Source organism: Prunus persica, chromosome G7 (assembly GCF_000346465.2).
Source record: "Prunus persica cultivar Lovell chromosome G7, Prunus_persica_NCBIv2, whole genome shotgun sequence".
In the NCBI taxonomy this organism is placed as follows: domain Eukaryota; kingdom Viridiplantae; phylum Streptophyta; class Magnoliopsida; order Rosales; family Rosaceae; genus Prunus; species Prunus persica.
In genome coordinates, this window is record NC_034015.1 from 18444311 (window position 1) to 18459349 (window position 15039).

The 15039-nt window shown below is 37.2% G+C and overlaps 1 protein-coding gene across 2 annotated transcripts; it reads left to right on the forward strand.

Annotated features, from left to right (window-relative positions):
• On the forward strand, window positions 7972–15002 carry LOC18770792 (auxin response factor 7). 2 transcript variants are annotated; one of them, XM_020567694.1, is made up of 14 exons: window positions 7972–8863; window positions 9495–9607; window positions 9704–9799; window positions 9930–9986; window positions 10078–10233; window positions 10347–10431; window positions 10698–10788; window positions 10876–11040; window positions 11141–11336; window positions 11590–11728; window positions 11913–13897; window positions 14096–14286; window positions 14380–14556; window positions 14666–15002. In XM_020567694.1, the coding sequence occupies exons 1-14, from the start codon at window positions 8821–8823 to the stop codon at window positions 14676–14678; spliced, it is 3507 nt and encodes a 1168-aa protein (XP_020423283.1). In that variant the 5' UTR covers window positions 7972–8820; the 3' UTR covers window positions 14679–15002. The 2 variants fall into 2 exon arrangements, with proteins under 2 accessions (XP_020423283.1, XP_020423284.1); XM_020567695.1 differs by lacking the exons at window positions 7972–8863; window positions 9495–9607; window positions 9704–9799 and having other exon boundaries at window positions 9943–9990.

Genomic DNA, 15039 nt, shown 5'->3' on the forward strand with positions numbered 1-15039 from the left:
AAATCAATCACATCCTTACGATCATTTCATTTCTTCCCTGAAAGCATCAGACGCGTTGACGAACGCAGGACCATAGGCCAATGATGAGGTGTCCATACCCCCACGTCAGGTGAATTTAGCATCGCTTGGTTTCGGTTATGCGTTGGGCCCACAAACCTACCTAATTAAGGGACAGTGTAGGCCCATCTTAAATTCAGCTCAGGCCCACGACGTATCGTTTGGCCCACTTCACGTCCTTATTGTCGGATCATAAATCAAGTTTTTCAACTGGGAATATTCTCTCTCCACTGTAAACAAAACTCCAATAATTACAGTCTCTGTAAAAATAATCAGTATGCTTGGTTGGAGCATTTAACGGTTGGAAGTTCTTTGGGCACAGAATCATTGGTGGGAAATCTTCATTTCAAGAATTAATCATGGCCATTGATGATTCGAAGTGTAGGGCATGCATAGATACAAGGTTCGGTGTGACATTATAATGGTGACCTTATCTTTGGTATGTGAACGGCTACTATTCAACATTAAATCTAAATATGTCTTGAATTCAAATATCGTGATCGATAATTAACTGTTAGATGGTTGAACAAAACAAGCATCAATATTCTTAGGTACAACTAGTGCACTACATGATTAAACCCAAAATATATATATATATATATAATTTCATCGGTCGAGTTAGAAAAAAATCAAATTAAATCCGATGAACCCTAGAAGATGTGGTGCACTAACTCTATCTATTTTTGATCAACAATTCACATAACACCGAGTATGGCGTGGAATTAATGTCAACTAAATTCTTGCTTGGCAACTCACATGGCATCCAGCAGGAAATGCAAGGGTCAATTGATCTACATTTAGGTGGTACGTTCTGCACCAAATCGCAGATTGAATGCTTTTGGAACACAAAACTTGTTGTTTTTGGGTTGTTTGGTGTAAGTTGGAGTTATACGCAAATGATTTGCCAGCCTCTCCTTTTGATGCAGAAATTAAAGGCCTCTGTCAAAGCTTCAAATATTTGCTGGGGATCATCGCCAATAGGAGTCACATTAGAAAGAGCAGTTGACCCATCAGCAGGGGCAGGGGAAGAAAAAGCCCGTTTCATTGAGAAATTGCCCTTATGAAGGAAGAAGATGTTTCTCTTTCAACAATTTAATTAAAAACAGAAATTTTGTCCACACTAATAAATTTGATATGTATCTATCTAATAGTGACAAATTTATAATGTCCTGCTATATATATATATATATTTCTGCGTCAGAAAAAGAAGGCCAATAATTCAAGTTTTACCAGAAAAAGAAACAAGACTGGAAAAAGCTTCGCTTTCATGCAGAAAACACAGAGTCATTTTGAAAACCAGTCCCCACGTGACTGACAATAATAATTCATACTAATTTTTATATGGGGTTGTCGGGCTTGCAATACAAATGCAAGAGCCGACTTTTCTTTAATCTATTTGGAGCGAGGTTTGATTGGAAATTACTAGAATTTGGATATGCAAATGTATATAGGAGACAGAGGCAATGATATTTACAGACTCGTTGTGCATTTATATTTTTCTTGGGACACTTCGAAGGGAAGGTTTCCTCTAACAAGCATTCGTTCCGTCAATCCCGTTTCTTGCTTGCTTCTTGGGGGTTCATCAATTGCTTCCTACTCAATGTTCACTGTATGTATATTTATATTTGTAGGGTTATGGCTACCAAATATTCTCATCAGATCCAACCCCATGTTAAGAGAGAACATGCATAAATGAAATAGAGAATAGACGGTTACTTATTATTATTTATTTTGATTCTTTTTTCTTTGTCGTGTTGTTCTTTTTGCTTGTTGGATATCTTGTTTTGTTCGTACACATACACGTCTTTTCTTTCTTTCTCGAACATAGAGTGAGTTACACATAGAGTTTAAAAAGGTCACATTTAATTAACAACTCAGTTGCTTATTAGGATCAAACAGTCCAAATGGATTGCTAAAACTTGGTAGGTATCATTTATTATCTCTAAGAACGAACCCATTTTAGTGAAGATGAAAAGGGTGGGGAGGGATTTGCTTGGACAACATACACATATCACTAATTGGCTTCAAAAACCTATCTTCAACCACAAGTTGGAGGGAATGGGAGTTGATTGATTGAACCCCACCTATGAATGGTGCAGTACAAGATGCCTCCTTGAATTGGTCTACATAAAGAAAATAATGTGGCTAATCTTTTCTCAGTGGATAAAACAAATAATTTGCAGGCCCTCCTTTGGAGATATTGTTGAATCACCTGGATGGTGACCTTAGTGGCTCGGATATCAACATCACCATAGTGGCTCAGTTATCAACATTGTCTTTCTCCTCCTTATTATCTTTCCTCCATTGAGAGCTTCTAGCACATATCACAAAACAAACCACTCCCGATTAGGGCTCAATGATGTATGAAATTAGGGTTGGCTAGAACATAATTTATGAGTAATTATGCGTATTAAGAGTTTATCTTTAAAAATACATCATAAAGTACAACTGTTTTCGTCCTCAAAATAATCAACCAAGAAGATTAAGAATGCAAAACCCTAAAGGACACTTGTAGATTTTTACTAATACAATTGGAATTGCCAAACTGAGGGGCACAGGGCATGAACCATGACTCATGTTTAACGGTGGGAGGATCCATCAAGAGATTTGCATGTCACGTCCTTGTCTTAGCATATACTAACATATCAGTCATAAAATTAGTTAATTTTCATTGGGAGCTACGTTTTAAACTTAAACTTACGGAGGTTGGTTTAGTGGGGAATAATCTCATGATTAGCGTAGTCAATTAAAGACAGTAGTTAATTAACAATGATTAAAATGACACCCAGGCCTAGGCCCCAAGATGTATAATTAAGTTTCCTTCGTCTCCTTGTTGTTCCTTACCTTTCTGCGCTGCGCTAATATCAAACTACATGATTAGCAAAGCCATGTGCAAACTAACATGGTTTCATAAATCATTCTCTTCGCATGCCAAGCGCCACGGGCATCGGAATATAATTAAGACAGACGGAATCATTTGGATTTGCCTCTATCATATGCCTTAATTAATTAAACTTGTGCATCCCAAATCTTTAATTTACACTACTTGGTACTAAATCGATAATTAAATCTGTCAATTTTTGAATATTTAGGTTAACTTGTAATCGATTCTTTGATGTATCAGAAATTATAAATTGATATCCGCCAGTAGGTGTAAGCTATCTAATCATTTACTTTAAATCCAAATTATCCAGCACATGCATGTCGTGAAAATTGAAAAAAAGATGGGGCTTTTGTGGTGATATTATAGTAGTAATGGCAGACACTCTTTCTGCGTGGAGTTGATGTACATCTTATTGTTAGTGCTCCATGCTAACAACAAGCAAGAACTGCTTTATCTGAGAAATCGAATTAATGAAGAATAATGGCATCAGCTTTAGCTACGTACGGCCAGCTATCAGTTAGGTTTACGAAAGATCATTGGAGGACGAAGGGTTAGTTATGTCTTGTCTCCTTTTTTTTCTTTTTCCTTTTTCATATGGTCGACGATATATGGGGATGGGGATGTGAATTTAATCGATGATTTCCATGTCGTCTTGCTGTTCTCATATGATCCATCAAAATCCCTGTGCATGATATTCCAAATCTTTTATCTAACATCTTCACCATTCGTGGAAGAACCCTACATGTGCTCGTATTAATTGTTAAAGAGGTTTTGTTGAGGTTGGCCACAGTAATTAATGGACAGTGCTAGCTATAGCCAGTCTCCTACCTAAACATTACTGCTAGCTATTTATAATTTCGACAAGTAAAACCAAATAACATCATCCATGTCCACTCGAGAAAGTATCTATAATGTATAAGATAGTGTAATTAAATAGATGCACCTTATTAATCAATCACCAATTATTTATGTAAGATCCGAATGCATCTATAGTTAAGAATCACTATGTTTTAGGTTATAGGGTGCGTATAACTTTTGTGCATGTACTGTTCTCTTAAGTGTACACTACACATCAAGTAATGAGAGAGATAAACATAAACATTTATAGACTACATAACATATTAGTTATTTATGTCTATCAGCTTCCCGTAAAAGAAATATAAGGTTCTTATAAATCCATACAATTGGAGAAAATGGTGAGATGTGTAAAGAGATGGAAATGAAGGAGAGCCACAAAGAATAAACCAAATAATATCTTCAACCTAACGACAATCTATCGATAATGTACTAGATATTGTAAACAGATACACCGTACCATTCAATCACTAATTATTAAAATAAGATTCGCTTAACATGAGAGTGACTTTGCACCAAATGCATATATTGCGTACATCCCAACTTTTACGTGGCATACTAAGAAAAATACAAATACAACGATGCATGTATACACAACGTGACATGAAAGTTATTTCCGCTTAGCAGCCCTCAATAATAAAAGAAATAAATATTTGATCCGTATTAGTCCGTACAATCGGGGGCAGAAGGTGAGATGAGATGTATTAGTATAGTATAAAGTGTAAAAAAAGGTGGAAATGGAGGAGAGCCACAAAAGCAAAGATTTAAGGCAATATTATTCCGGTCGGAGTTGGAGGTGGTTGGCCCGACAAAAGCTGCAGCCTTGCACATGTCCCGCCTCCCTCCTTCCTTTGGTTTCAGTCTTCTCTGTCAACTGCCTGCCCTCCTCTGCTTTAAACCGTATAAGAATGGATGGTCTTCGTTTCATGTATAAAAACAACCTCACTTTATTATTAATCAGTGTTGCTTGCTAGATTATCAGCTTGTTTATATCTTTGTTTAGTCTCTATATCTGGTTTATATTAATAACTAATTTTAATTGTGGGAATTTATTCTAGCTTTCTTTTTCTATATTGGAAAAAATATATGGAAAGAAACTGGAAAAGTTTGATACTTTATACAAACGAGTTGTTGTCCACAAAAAAAATTCAAAAGTTAGCGTTGATCCATGAACTGATCGGACACACGCATCTTCAAGGAATCAAAGAAAGCATGTGTTTTCAAGATTTCTTCTTTCTGTGACTTCTTAATTATATTCATTGAGTTTCTTTGCATGAGAAAGTGAAACACAAATTTCCCCAGTTTTCTTTTCTTCGTTCCTTTTGTTTTTGCCAACTTTTTTCTTACTATGCTCTGATGAAATTGACACTTGTTTTGGAGAGAGAATTTTGTCACAGAAACCAAACCAAACATATCAACTGAGATAAGAACCTAACAGTAGGCTTCAGCTGATTGAGACTCTTGAGTAACATATGTCAATTCTACCAGCACTTCTTGCTCTCTAAGTTTATATATTCAAGTGGTCCATGAGTAATTGTGGTCCTTATTTATATATAGATTAAAGCACATGAAAACATTGGAATTAATTAACACATGATAAAAAAAAAGATTGACTTGGTAGATTATCTGTCACATACAGCCGTGGGTTACACTAATTAATTACCACATATGAACCATTATCTTCATAAATTAGAGTAGTTTAAACTATCACTTATATCCCGAAAATGATCTATTTGAATTTTGTTCTTTCAAAACCAGATAACGAATTTAATAGAAGAAAAGAGGTAGTGGGTTAGGGGAAAAGGAGGCAGTCTTTGATTCTTGAAGGAGAGATAGAATGAACAAAAGGAATAGTTGGGCTGTCACAGCTTTCTGCAAGTTCCCTCAAAACCAGGATTTTCTTATTGTCCAGATTAATTGCCAATTTTGTCATTTGCTGCTTAAAATCTGTATATGTAGTCTCCCAACTTTGACTTATATTAAATTTTTATTGCAAAAAAATTATTTAATATTATTTGAGAGGTAAACTTTAATTGAAAGTATAGGAGGAATCCACCGAATTTGTGACATGTGATCATCTCCTGCTTTTGCGGCTGCTGCCCTTCCCTACCTTGTATATAAAATTCTCCTTTCTTTTTCACCCCTTTCTTTTTTGGATACTTTTTTTTTTTTTTCCTTGAAAGGTTTGGGGATCAGCCATTATTTGTTATTATTATTTTGATATAGAGGAATCAATTAGCATTATTTGCATTAGACCGCCATACCAGAAAAAGATTTGGCCCAAGTCATTTTCTCAATTATGGCTAGACGTATTTGGATAATTACTAGTCGCAAAATTAAATTTGATTCTTCATGGATAACTTGTCTATTAGAAAAGCATTTTAGAAGAATTTAGGTTAAGTATGACTCAAAAGTGATTATAATTTGTCTTTTGCCGAAAACATATACAGAGAAAAATTCGATATAAGAATAACAACTCTGAATCACTACAAATCCCTTATTTACCATGATTAGGGAAAAAAAACATATAAAACGAAGAGAATCATCAAAATGATGTGTAGAGTTGAGGGTGCAAGGGTTTTGGTGGGTCCAGTCTCCATAGAAAAGGCCCAAATAAAAGGGCAGAAATAGTTGGATGCTGGATCATTACAAAAATAATAAAATAAACGGCTCCCTTTATTAGTCAAACATCAAGTGCGTCGCCACGTCAGCAACCATATAAAAAGGAAACTTCTTTTTTTCCCAAATGAGATCATGCGCAGTTCAACCAAATCTCATTCCCACCGTCAAAAACTTTCCCAAAAAAGTTAAAAATCTCATTTCACTCATCCAATGGCTACCAAACACACAACACCAAACGTCGCACGTACTCCCCAGCTGGACACAAACATTTCACAATTATATAATTAATTTCATAAAATGAAAAATAAGTAAAAGATTAAAGAAAATGTATTTTAGACTTACCAAATTTTGTTTAGAAAATAACGATTACTTTAGGTGAGGTAGGTTGATATGGAGAAAATCTTAAAATCAAATCGTATGGAGAAGTTTTTCTCATTACAACAATTTCATCATTAACAGAGGATAGATAGATGATTCAAACTCTTTCAAAATTGATAAGAAAAATATCATTAAGTCAAGAGTTAGTTGATTAGAGACGTAATATTATATGTCACAAATATCATAACACGTGTGGATTGATGATTTAATATTTTCAAATAGAATTTTGATGATATACGTGAATTGGTATCACAATATTAGTTTGGTATGTCATGTAATCCCTCACACATAATAAAATTATTTATTCAGTATTAAATCATAAGACTTCCTTAATGTATATATCACATAATATGATGAACAAATTTAATAAATAAAAGGGTTAATTTTGATTTAGTAACTTGAACTCTTATCCTTAAGGCACGTTTGTCGCTACACTTTCAATTTAAATGATTACATACTCTAAGCTTTTCAAATTTTTACATACTTTAACGATTCCAACGTTAACTTCAACATTAAAATTTCAGTTAATTGCTTGCACGTGAGGTATGGGTCTCACCTATTCACTTATTTCGATATTAGTTGAAGAGTATTTCCGCATATTTGGTGTCTTTCCACCCATAAATAACACATTAAGTGTATTAATACCAAACTATTTTTTAACAAAAGACCCTTCAACTAACATTGAAAGAAGTAAATAGGTGGGACTCAGGCTTGCCACACAAGCAATTAACGGAAATTTTGACAATGAAGTTAATATTGGAACTATATTGGAAAAAATTGAAAAGTTTGGGGTAAATAATCATTAAAATTGAGAATGCATGAACAAACTTGCCTTAAAAGTAAAAATTTAGGATACTAAACTGAAATTAACTCTAAATAAAACAACTGAGCCTAAGCATTATTGAGATAAAGAAACAAGAGAGTGAAATGCGAATTTACAGGAATCTGAGGTGAATTTGGTTGGAATTTTGATATTTTGAGGTGGGCACTGCTGAGGGACTGGGAAGGAATATTATTAATCAATGTCTGCGGAGAGCATAACACACGCTAATGAATATGATACATACATCAATAATTCATGATGGTGTTTAATTAACTTAACCTCTGTTTTTTATTGTTAATTATTTTGTTATTTTTTTAACTAAGTGTGAGAAACTGTTTGAGAGAGAATGAGAGTGAATGCTTTGCTTTGCTTTGCTTAAGTCTATTTCATGTCGGGCTGTTGATTCATAAAGTAGAAAAAGCTGTCTGAGCTTTGTTTGCTTGCTTTGGCCTCTCTGGTTTCCCGGCGACAAGTTAGTTTCTTTCACTTCGATCCCGTCAACAATTCTCTGTTCACAAAAACCCAACTTCACGAGAACGCTAAACCCAATAACTCAAACGAAAAGAAAATACAAGTCCTCGTTGTTGTGATCATTTTGTTTTTTCTTTTTGTTTTGGGATTTGTTTCATATAACCCAGTTTCTAGTTTTCTTATTTTCTTTGGCGGTTGGGTGGTTGGGAAGGAGAAGCTTCCAATTTGCAAAGTGGGGTTGTTTTTTGGTGAACTTTGGAGACTTGGGTTCACTGTGGAAATGGAATATGTGGAATTTCTGCTTTGCTGATTCGAACGTTAGAGCTGCAAAGTTCTGTTCTTTCTGGGTGTCTTTCTGTTTTTTGGTTGGTAACATCATTGGGACTGAGAGTGGTTGCTGGGATTTGAGCTGAGAGGAAGCAGCTGGATTTGAAGGGCAATGATGGGTTTCTTCAATTTAGGTGAAGTTAGAACAAGTTGTGTTTTTGGAGGCAAAGTTAGTGCCTTGTTGCATTTTGGAGATTGTGGTAGGGCCTAATTACCTGGGTTCAATGTGAATTGGAGAAGCTTTTACTGACCATTCAAGTTGGTTCTTCAAGCACTTTGCTTTAGAACAAGTGGTACTGCAATTAAAGGGTAATGGGCTGCAGCTAGAGCCCTCTGGTCATATCTTAGAGTGAACAGAGTAGGAATTTGAATTTCTGTTAGACATATCATTCAAATCTCAAGCATGAAGGCTCCTTCAAATGGGTTTTTGGCGACTTCAGGGGAAGGTGAAAGTTCTACTATTCTTTTGTGCCATTACAGCTTCTCTCTTCCCCTCTTTATCCCTTAGTCTATTTACTTTTTAAGATTTAGCTCAGCTTGATGCTTTAAAAATGCTCACTTGGATTTTGATTTCTGTGGCAAGTGGAAGTACTTTCATGGTCAGGGGTTTGTTTCTCTTTATAGTTTATTTTCTTGGTTAAACGTCTTCTTGTTCTCTTAAAGTTTAAACAATTTTTCTTGCCATGTAACATTTGGATTTCAGATTTTGATTCTTTGTTTGCATATCGTGCATTTTCGACCGATATAACTTCATTTTGGGAATTAATCACTTCCGGAAGGAACATGCAGACATTTCTATGGATTTGATACATACATCATTCACAGATTTTTTTTAAAATCTTTTAAAAACAATTTGAAATCACTTGTGAAATAAACCTTTTTTTTTTTTTTTTTTAACACAACAGATCTTGTGTTCTTGAAATCTCATACAGGTATTTGTTAATTTTAGATATTTGTATGCTGTAGTCTCACAGGAAACCAACCAATTTTAAGAAGTTGAGCACTTCACATTTATTATCCTGTCATTACTTCTGACTTGTCTTCAACGCTGATGAAGTTTTGTTTGGTCCGAAACAGGAGAACAAAAGAGAATTAATTCAGAGTTATGGCATGCTTGTGCTGGGCCATTGGTTTCTTTGCCTCCAGTTGGAAGTCTTGTGGTGTACTTCCCTCAAGGCCACAGTGAGCAAGTGCGTCTCTCTCTCTAGATGCCAAAAAAGCAAATTTTGTTTTCTTCTTTAGATTCTGGGTTCTGATGGAATTTCTTTGACTATAAAATCTCGCAGGTTGCAGCATCAATGCAAAAGGAGACTGATTTCATACCCAACTACCCCAACCTTCCGTCAAAACTTATATGCATGCTTCATAATGTCACATTGCATGTATGGCAGTTCCATGCAGCTACTTTAACATGATGAAATTTTTGTTACGAAGATAAAGTTGTGAGTTTTTGTAAAACATTGATTGTAAATGGATTGTTTATCTGATTCTTGATTTGTATTTCTTATTCAGGCTGATACTGAAACAGATGAGGTCTACGCACAGATGACTCTCCAACCAGTAAACAAAGTAGGTCAGCCATTCTTTTTGAGAATTAAGCAATACTTTACAACTCTACTTTGTACATATAATCATATGCACTTGAATTTCTGTTCCGCAGTATGAGAAGGAAGCAATACTGGCATCTGACATGGGCCTCAAGCAAAGTAGGCAACCTTCTGAGTTTTTCTGCAAAACTCTTACAGCTAGTGACACGAGCACTCATGGTGGATTTTCCGTACCTCGTCGAGCAGCTGAGAAGATCTTCCCACCTCTAGTATGTACAACTTGGAAAGTTTCTATTCTAGTTTGAAAATAACGAAGAATTCTGTGTAGTACATTCAATGTACACCTTTCCTTGTGGTAACTAAAAGAAATTATATTGGATAGGATTTTTCAATGCAACCACCTGCCCAGGAGCTTATGGCAAAAGATTTGCATGACAGTGCATGGACGTTCAGACATATCTATCGAGGTAGTTCCCTCTTTAAAACATTCTCCTTCAGTTCTCAATTTTTTTTCAATGATATATGATCAATTGTTAACCATATGTTGCTTGAATGTATCATTTTAGAGAAGCTGTTTCTGCTGGCCCTGTTAACTTTTCCTTGTGTTTACTACCATTTCCTGCCCCTTGAATTTCTGTAGGATAGACTTGTTTCTGTTATGGGCTTTTCTTATTAGATACTGAGATGTAAATATCTTAAATTTCACCCTAACTATGTACCACATTCATTTCAGGTCAACCAAAAAGGCACCTGCTGACTACTGGTTGGAGTGTTTTTGTTAGCACAAAAAGACTCTTCGCTGGAGATTCTGTTCTTTTTATAAGGTATGAAATATATGGTGAATTGGATGATTATTTCAGCTAGATATAGCACCTTTGGTTATTGAGTTACAACAATCTGGTTGTATGCAGGGATGAAAAATCTCAGCTTCTCTTGGGTATAAGGCGTGCTAATAGACAGCAGCCAGCTCTCTCTTCATCAGTCATGTCCAGTGATAGCATGCATATCGGAATTCTTGCTGCTGCAGCTCATGCTGCTGCAAATAACAGTCCATTTACCATATTTTTCAACCCAAGGTAATGCTATAGGATGTTTAGATTGTCATTATTGGTATGTAATAGACGCCATCTGTAATTATTATTCAATAGGTTCTGACAATTTATTTTATCTTAATAGGGCAAGCCCTTCTGAGTTTGTGGTACCTCTAGCCAAGTACAACAAAGCGATGTATACCCAAGTTTCACTTGGCATGCGATTCAGAATGATGTTTGAGACTGAAGAGTCAGGAGTACGCCGATACATGGGCACAATCACTGGCATTAGCGACATGGATACTGTTCGATGGAAAAATTCGCAGTGGCGCAATCTTCAGGTATTGTTTAGCCATTGATATGGTATTTTAGGAATTAGTCTAGGTTACATAATGTTTTGTATATTTATAGTGTACATCATTAGAGTTACTAGTGAATTTTAAGTAGCATAATGGGCATTTATTTTAGTATTGCATGTCCTTGATTCATTCTTCTAGAGCTTACTACGTAATACACATCCTAGTCAAAATTCTCTAGGCATTATTGACCTGTAGTTAAGCTTATTAGCTAATGAAAATTTTGTACTTTTTATAGGTTGGATGGGATGAATCAACAGCTGGTGAACGGCCTAGCCGAGTTTCAATTTGGGAAATTGAGCCTGTTGTAACTCCTTTCTACATATGCCCTCCTCCATTTTTCAGACCTAAGTTTCCCAAACAACCGGGGATGCCAGGTAAACCATATTTGCAAGTCGGCTAGATTCTTAAAGTCTTCAAAGTCTAGTAACTTGGAAGGATGTTTTAAGTTTAGCTTGAAAAAATTCCAATGGAATCACATGATGAACATTTTGTTGTATGCCCACGTGAATCCTTTCGTGTCAGAAAATCTTTTTCTCATCCCTTGGAGTTCTTTTGCAGATGATGAATCCGACATAGAGAATGCTTTCAAGAGAGCCATGCCTTGGCTTGGAGATGACTTTGGCATGAAGAGTGCTCCAAACTCGATTTTCCCTGGTTTAAGTTTGGTGCAGTGGATGAACATGCAACAAAATAATCAGTTTTCAGCTGCTCAGTCTGGATATTTCCCATCCATGGTCCCTCCAACCGGCCTGCAAAATAACCTCAGTACTGATGATCCATCCAAGTTATTGAGTTTTCAAGCTCCAGTTCTGTCTGCGCCAGGTGTCCAGTTAAATAAATCAGCTCCACAAAACCAAGTAAGTCAAGTGCAACAGCCAACTGTGACATGGCCCCAACAGCAGCAGCAGCAGCAACAGCAGCTCCAGCAATTATTGCATAGTCCTATGAACCAACAGCAGCAAAGTCATCCCCAACAGCAGCAGCTGCAGCAATTATTGCACTCTCCTATGAACCAACAGCAGCAAAATCACGCCCAACAGCAGCAGCTGCAACAATTATTGCAGACTCCTACGAGCCAACAGCTCCAGAATTACTCCCATCAGCAGCGGGAGCAGCAACAACCGCAAGAGTCTCAACAGCTGCAGCAGCAGCAGCAGCTACATCAACAGCAGCCACAACATCAACCACAACAACAACAACAACGGCAACAGCAGCAACAACAACAATTACAACCAACTGTTGTAAATAATGGTGTTGTTGCTCCTAATCAGATCCCAGGCCAAAATTCACACCAACCAGTTATGTTCTCCCAGCTTCAACAGCAGCAATTGCAAACAGGGAATACCCAATCCCAGCAAACTGTCCACTCTTCCAGTAAGAATTCATTTCAGTTCACAACAGGATCACAAGACTCACAGCTCCAGCAGCAGCAACTGGAACCACAACCAAGCCTCTTACAAAGGCAGCAGCAGTCAGCACAGTTGCAACAGTCCTCACTGCAATTGTTGCACTCGAGCATGTCGCAGAAAGTACAGCAGCAACCACAAGTGCAGCAATCGTCACAACAGGGCATCTCAGAGCAACAACTCCAATTACAGTTGCTACAGAAATTACAGCAACAGCAGCAGCAGCAGCAGCAACAGTTACTCTCCCCATCAAGCCCACTTTTGCAACCCCAACTGTTACAGCAGCAGTTAGCCCATCAACAAAACCAGCAGTTACAACAGTTGCCTGTGTCTCAGCATCATCAACAACAGCTAAGCGGAAACAGCTTCTCAGCAGACAAACTTCTCAACAACAACTTCTCAGCTCCATCACTGATGCAGTCACAACATATATCTTCAGTCCAACCCCAGAGCCAGCACAAGCCACTTACAGCAATCAGAAGCCATTCTGGTCTTACAGAAGGAGACGGTCCATCATGTTCAACTTCCCCTTCTACTAATAACTGCCAGATGTCCCCATCAAACTTCTTGAACAGGAATCAGCAAGGAACAGCCATGTTGTTGGGGGATTCAGTGGCAGAACCTGCTAGTAATTTGGTTCAGGAGCTTCAAAGCAAGTCTGATATTCGAATTAAACATGAGTTTCCCAGCTCAAAGGGACCAGACCAGATAAAATATAAAGGTACAATTACTGATCAGTTGGAAGCTTCATCATCTGGAACATCGTATTGTCTGGATGCTAGCACAATCCAGCAGAACTACGCACTCCCCACATTTTGTTTGGATAGTGATGTTCAATCACATCCTCGGAACAGTCTTCCTTTCTCAGCTAATATTGAGGGATTGGCACCTGACACTTTGTTGTCAAGGGGATATGACTCTCAAAAAGACCTCCAGAACTTACTGTCTAATTATGGTGGAACACCAAGAGATATTGAGACAGAGTTATCTACTGCTGCAATCAGCTCTCAGTCATTTGGGGCAGCAAACTTACCTTTCAAGCCTGGGTGCTCAAGTGATGTTGCCATAAATGAAGCTGGAGTTTTAAGCAATGGATTGTGGGCAAACCAGGCTCAACGCATGAGAACATATACAAAGGTTTGTCACTCGTACTGATTTATCTTTGCTTTACTGCTTTTGAAGTGAGGTACATATTTTGTCATGGAATTTGTGAATTAACTTGTCTGCAACTAGTTCTGTTTTCACCGTAACTCTGTGGTTCAGGTCAAGATGTCGTAATGTTCTATTATCTTCATGAAAATACCTTTGCCTAATACCAATTCAAACATTTTAAAGGTTCAAAAGCGTGGATCTGTGGGAAGATGCATTGATGTCACCCGTTATAAAGGGTACGATGAGCTCAGGCACGATCTAGCTCGCATGTTTGGGATTGAAGGGCAACTAGAAGATCCACATAGGACTGACTGGAAACTAGTTTATGTGGATCATGAAAATGACATACTTCTTGTTGGTGATGATCCATGGGAGTAAGTCAAAGCACCTTGTAAAACTAAATTAGTCTTCTATTTTTCCCTTCTGATTGTTTTTTCCTCATGCTTTCATTCTTAAATTGCTTTCAGGGAGTTTGTAGGCTGTGTCCAGAGTATAAAGATACTGTCATCCGTTGAAGTACAGCAGATGAGCTTGGATGGAGACCTGGGCAATGTTCCCGTCCCCAATCAAGCCTGTAGTGGAAGTGACAGTGGAAATGCATGGAGAGCGCCGTACGATGACAACTCTGCAGCCTCATTTAATCGGTAAAGTTCCAACAATCAAATGATCAAGTCTTTGATAGATGAATTCCCATCTGGTTGGGATCTCTAAGCTGTAATTGATGTGAACAAAATCCTTCTTGTGAGATCACAGCAATCAAAAATGAAGTCTCAGTTGATGGAGTGATGTAATTGTTCCTCAACGGTGACGGGTTCCACCAGTTTGGCGAATTGAGCTCAATCACATATTTTTGGTGCAATGCGGCGGGGTTGAATTATGTACAACATGACCTTTTCGTCTTTTGAGACCAATTTGACATTCTATTTCTGACTTATTTGTAAAGGCTTCGGTAGAGAACAATCAAGAGACGGAATATGTGACTATAGTTATGACTTATGGCACCAAGTTTTGTGCCATTTCTAACCATTGCAGCTATTGATTACTACTGTATAAATGGCACTTGATTTACATAAGGATTCATTTGATTGTATGAGAACCAATATCCCTGTGATTTTCCACCACCAATC

What these genes read in the sequence shown, in the direction of transcription:
- LOC18770792 (XM_020567694.1), top strand. Translation starts at nt 8,821, where the DNA reads ATGAAGGCTCCTTCAAATGGGTTTTTGGCGACTTCAGGGGAAG. An exon ending in CTCAAGGCCACAGTGAGCAA is followed by an intron (nt 9,608 to 9,703) that starts GTGCGTCTCTCT and finishes AAAATCTCGCAG; the next exon opens with GTTGCAGCATCAATGCAAAA. An exon ending in CAAACAACCGGGGATGCCAG is followed by an intron (nt 11,729 to 11,912) that starts GTAAACCATATT and finishes GTTCTTTTGCAG; the next exon opens with ATGATGAATCCGACATAGAG.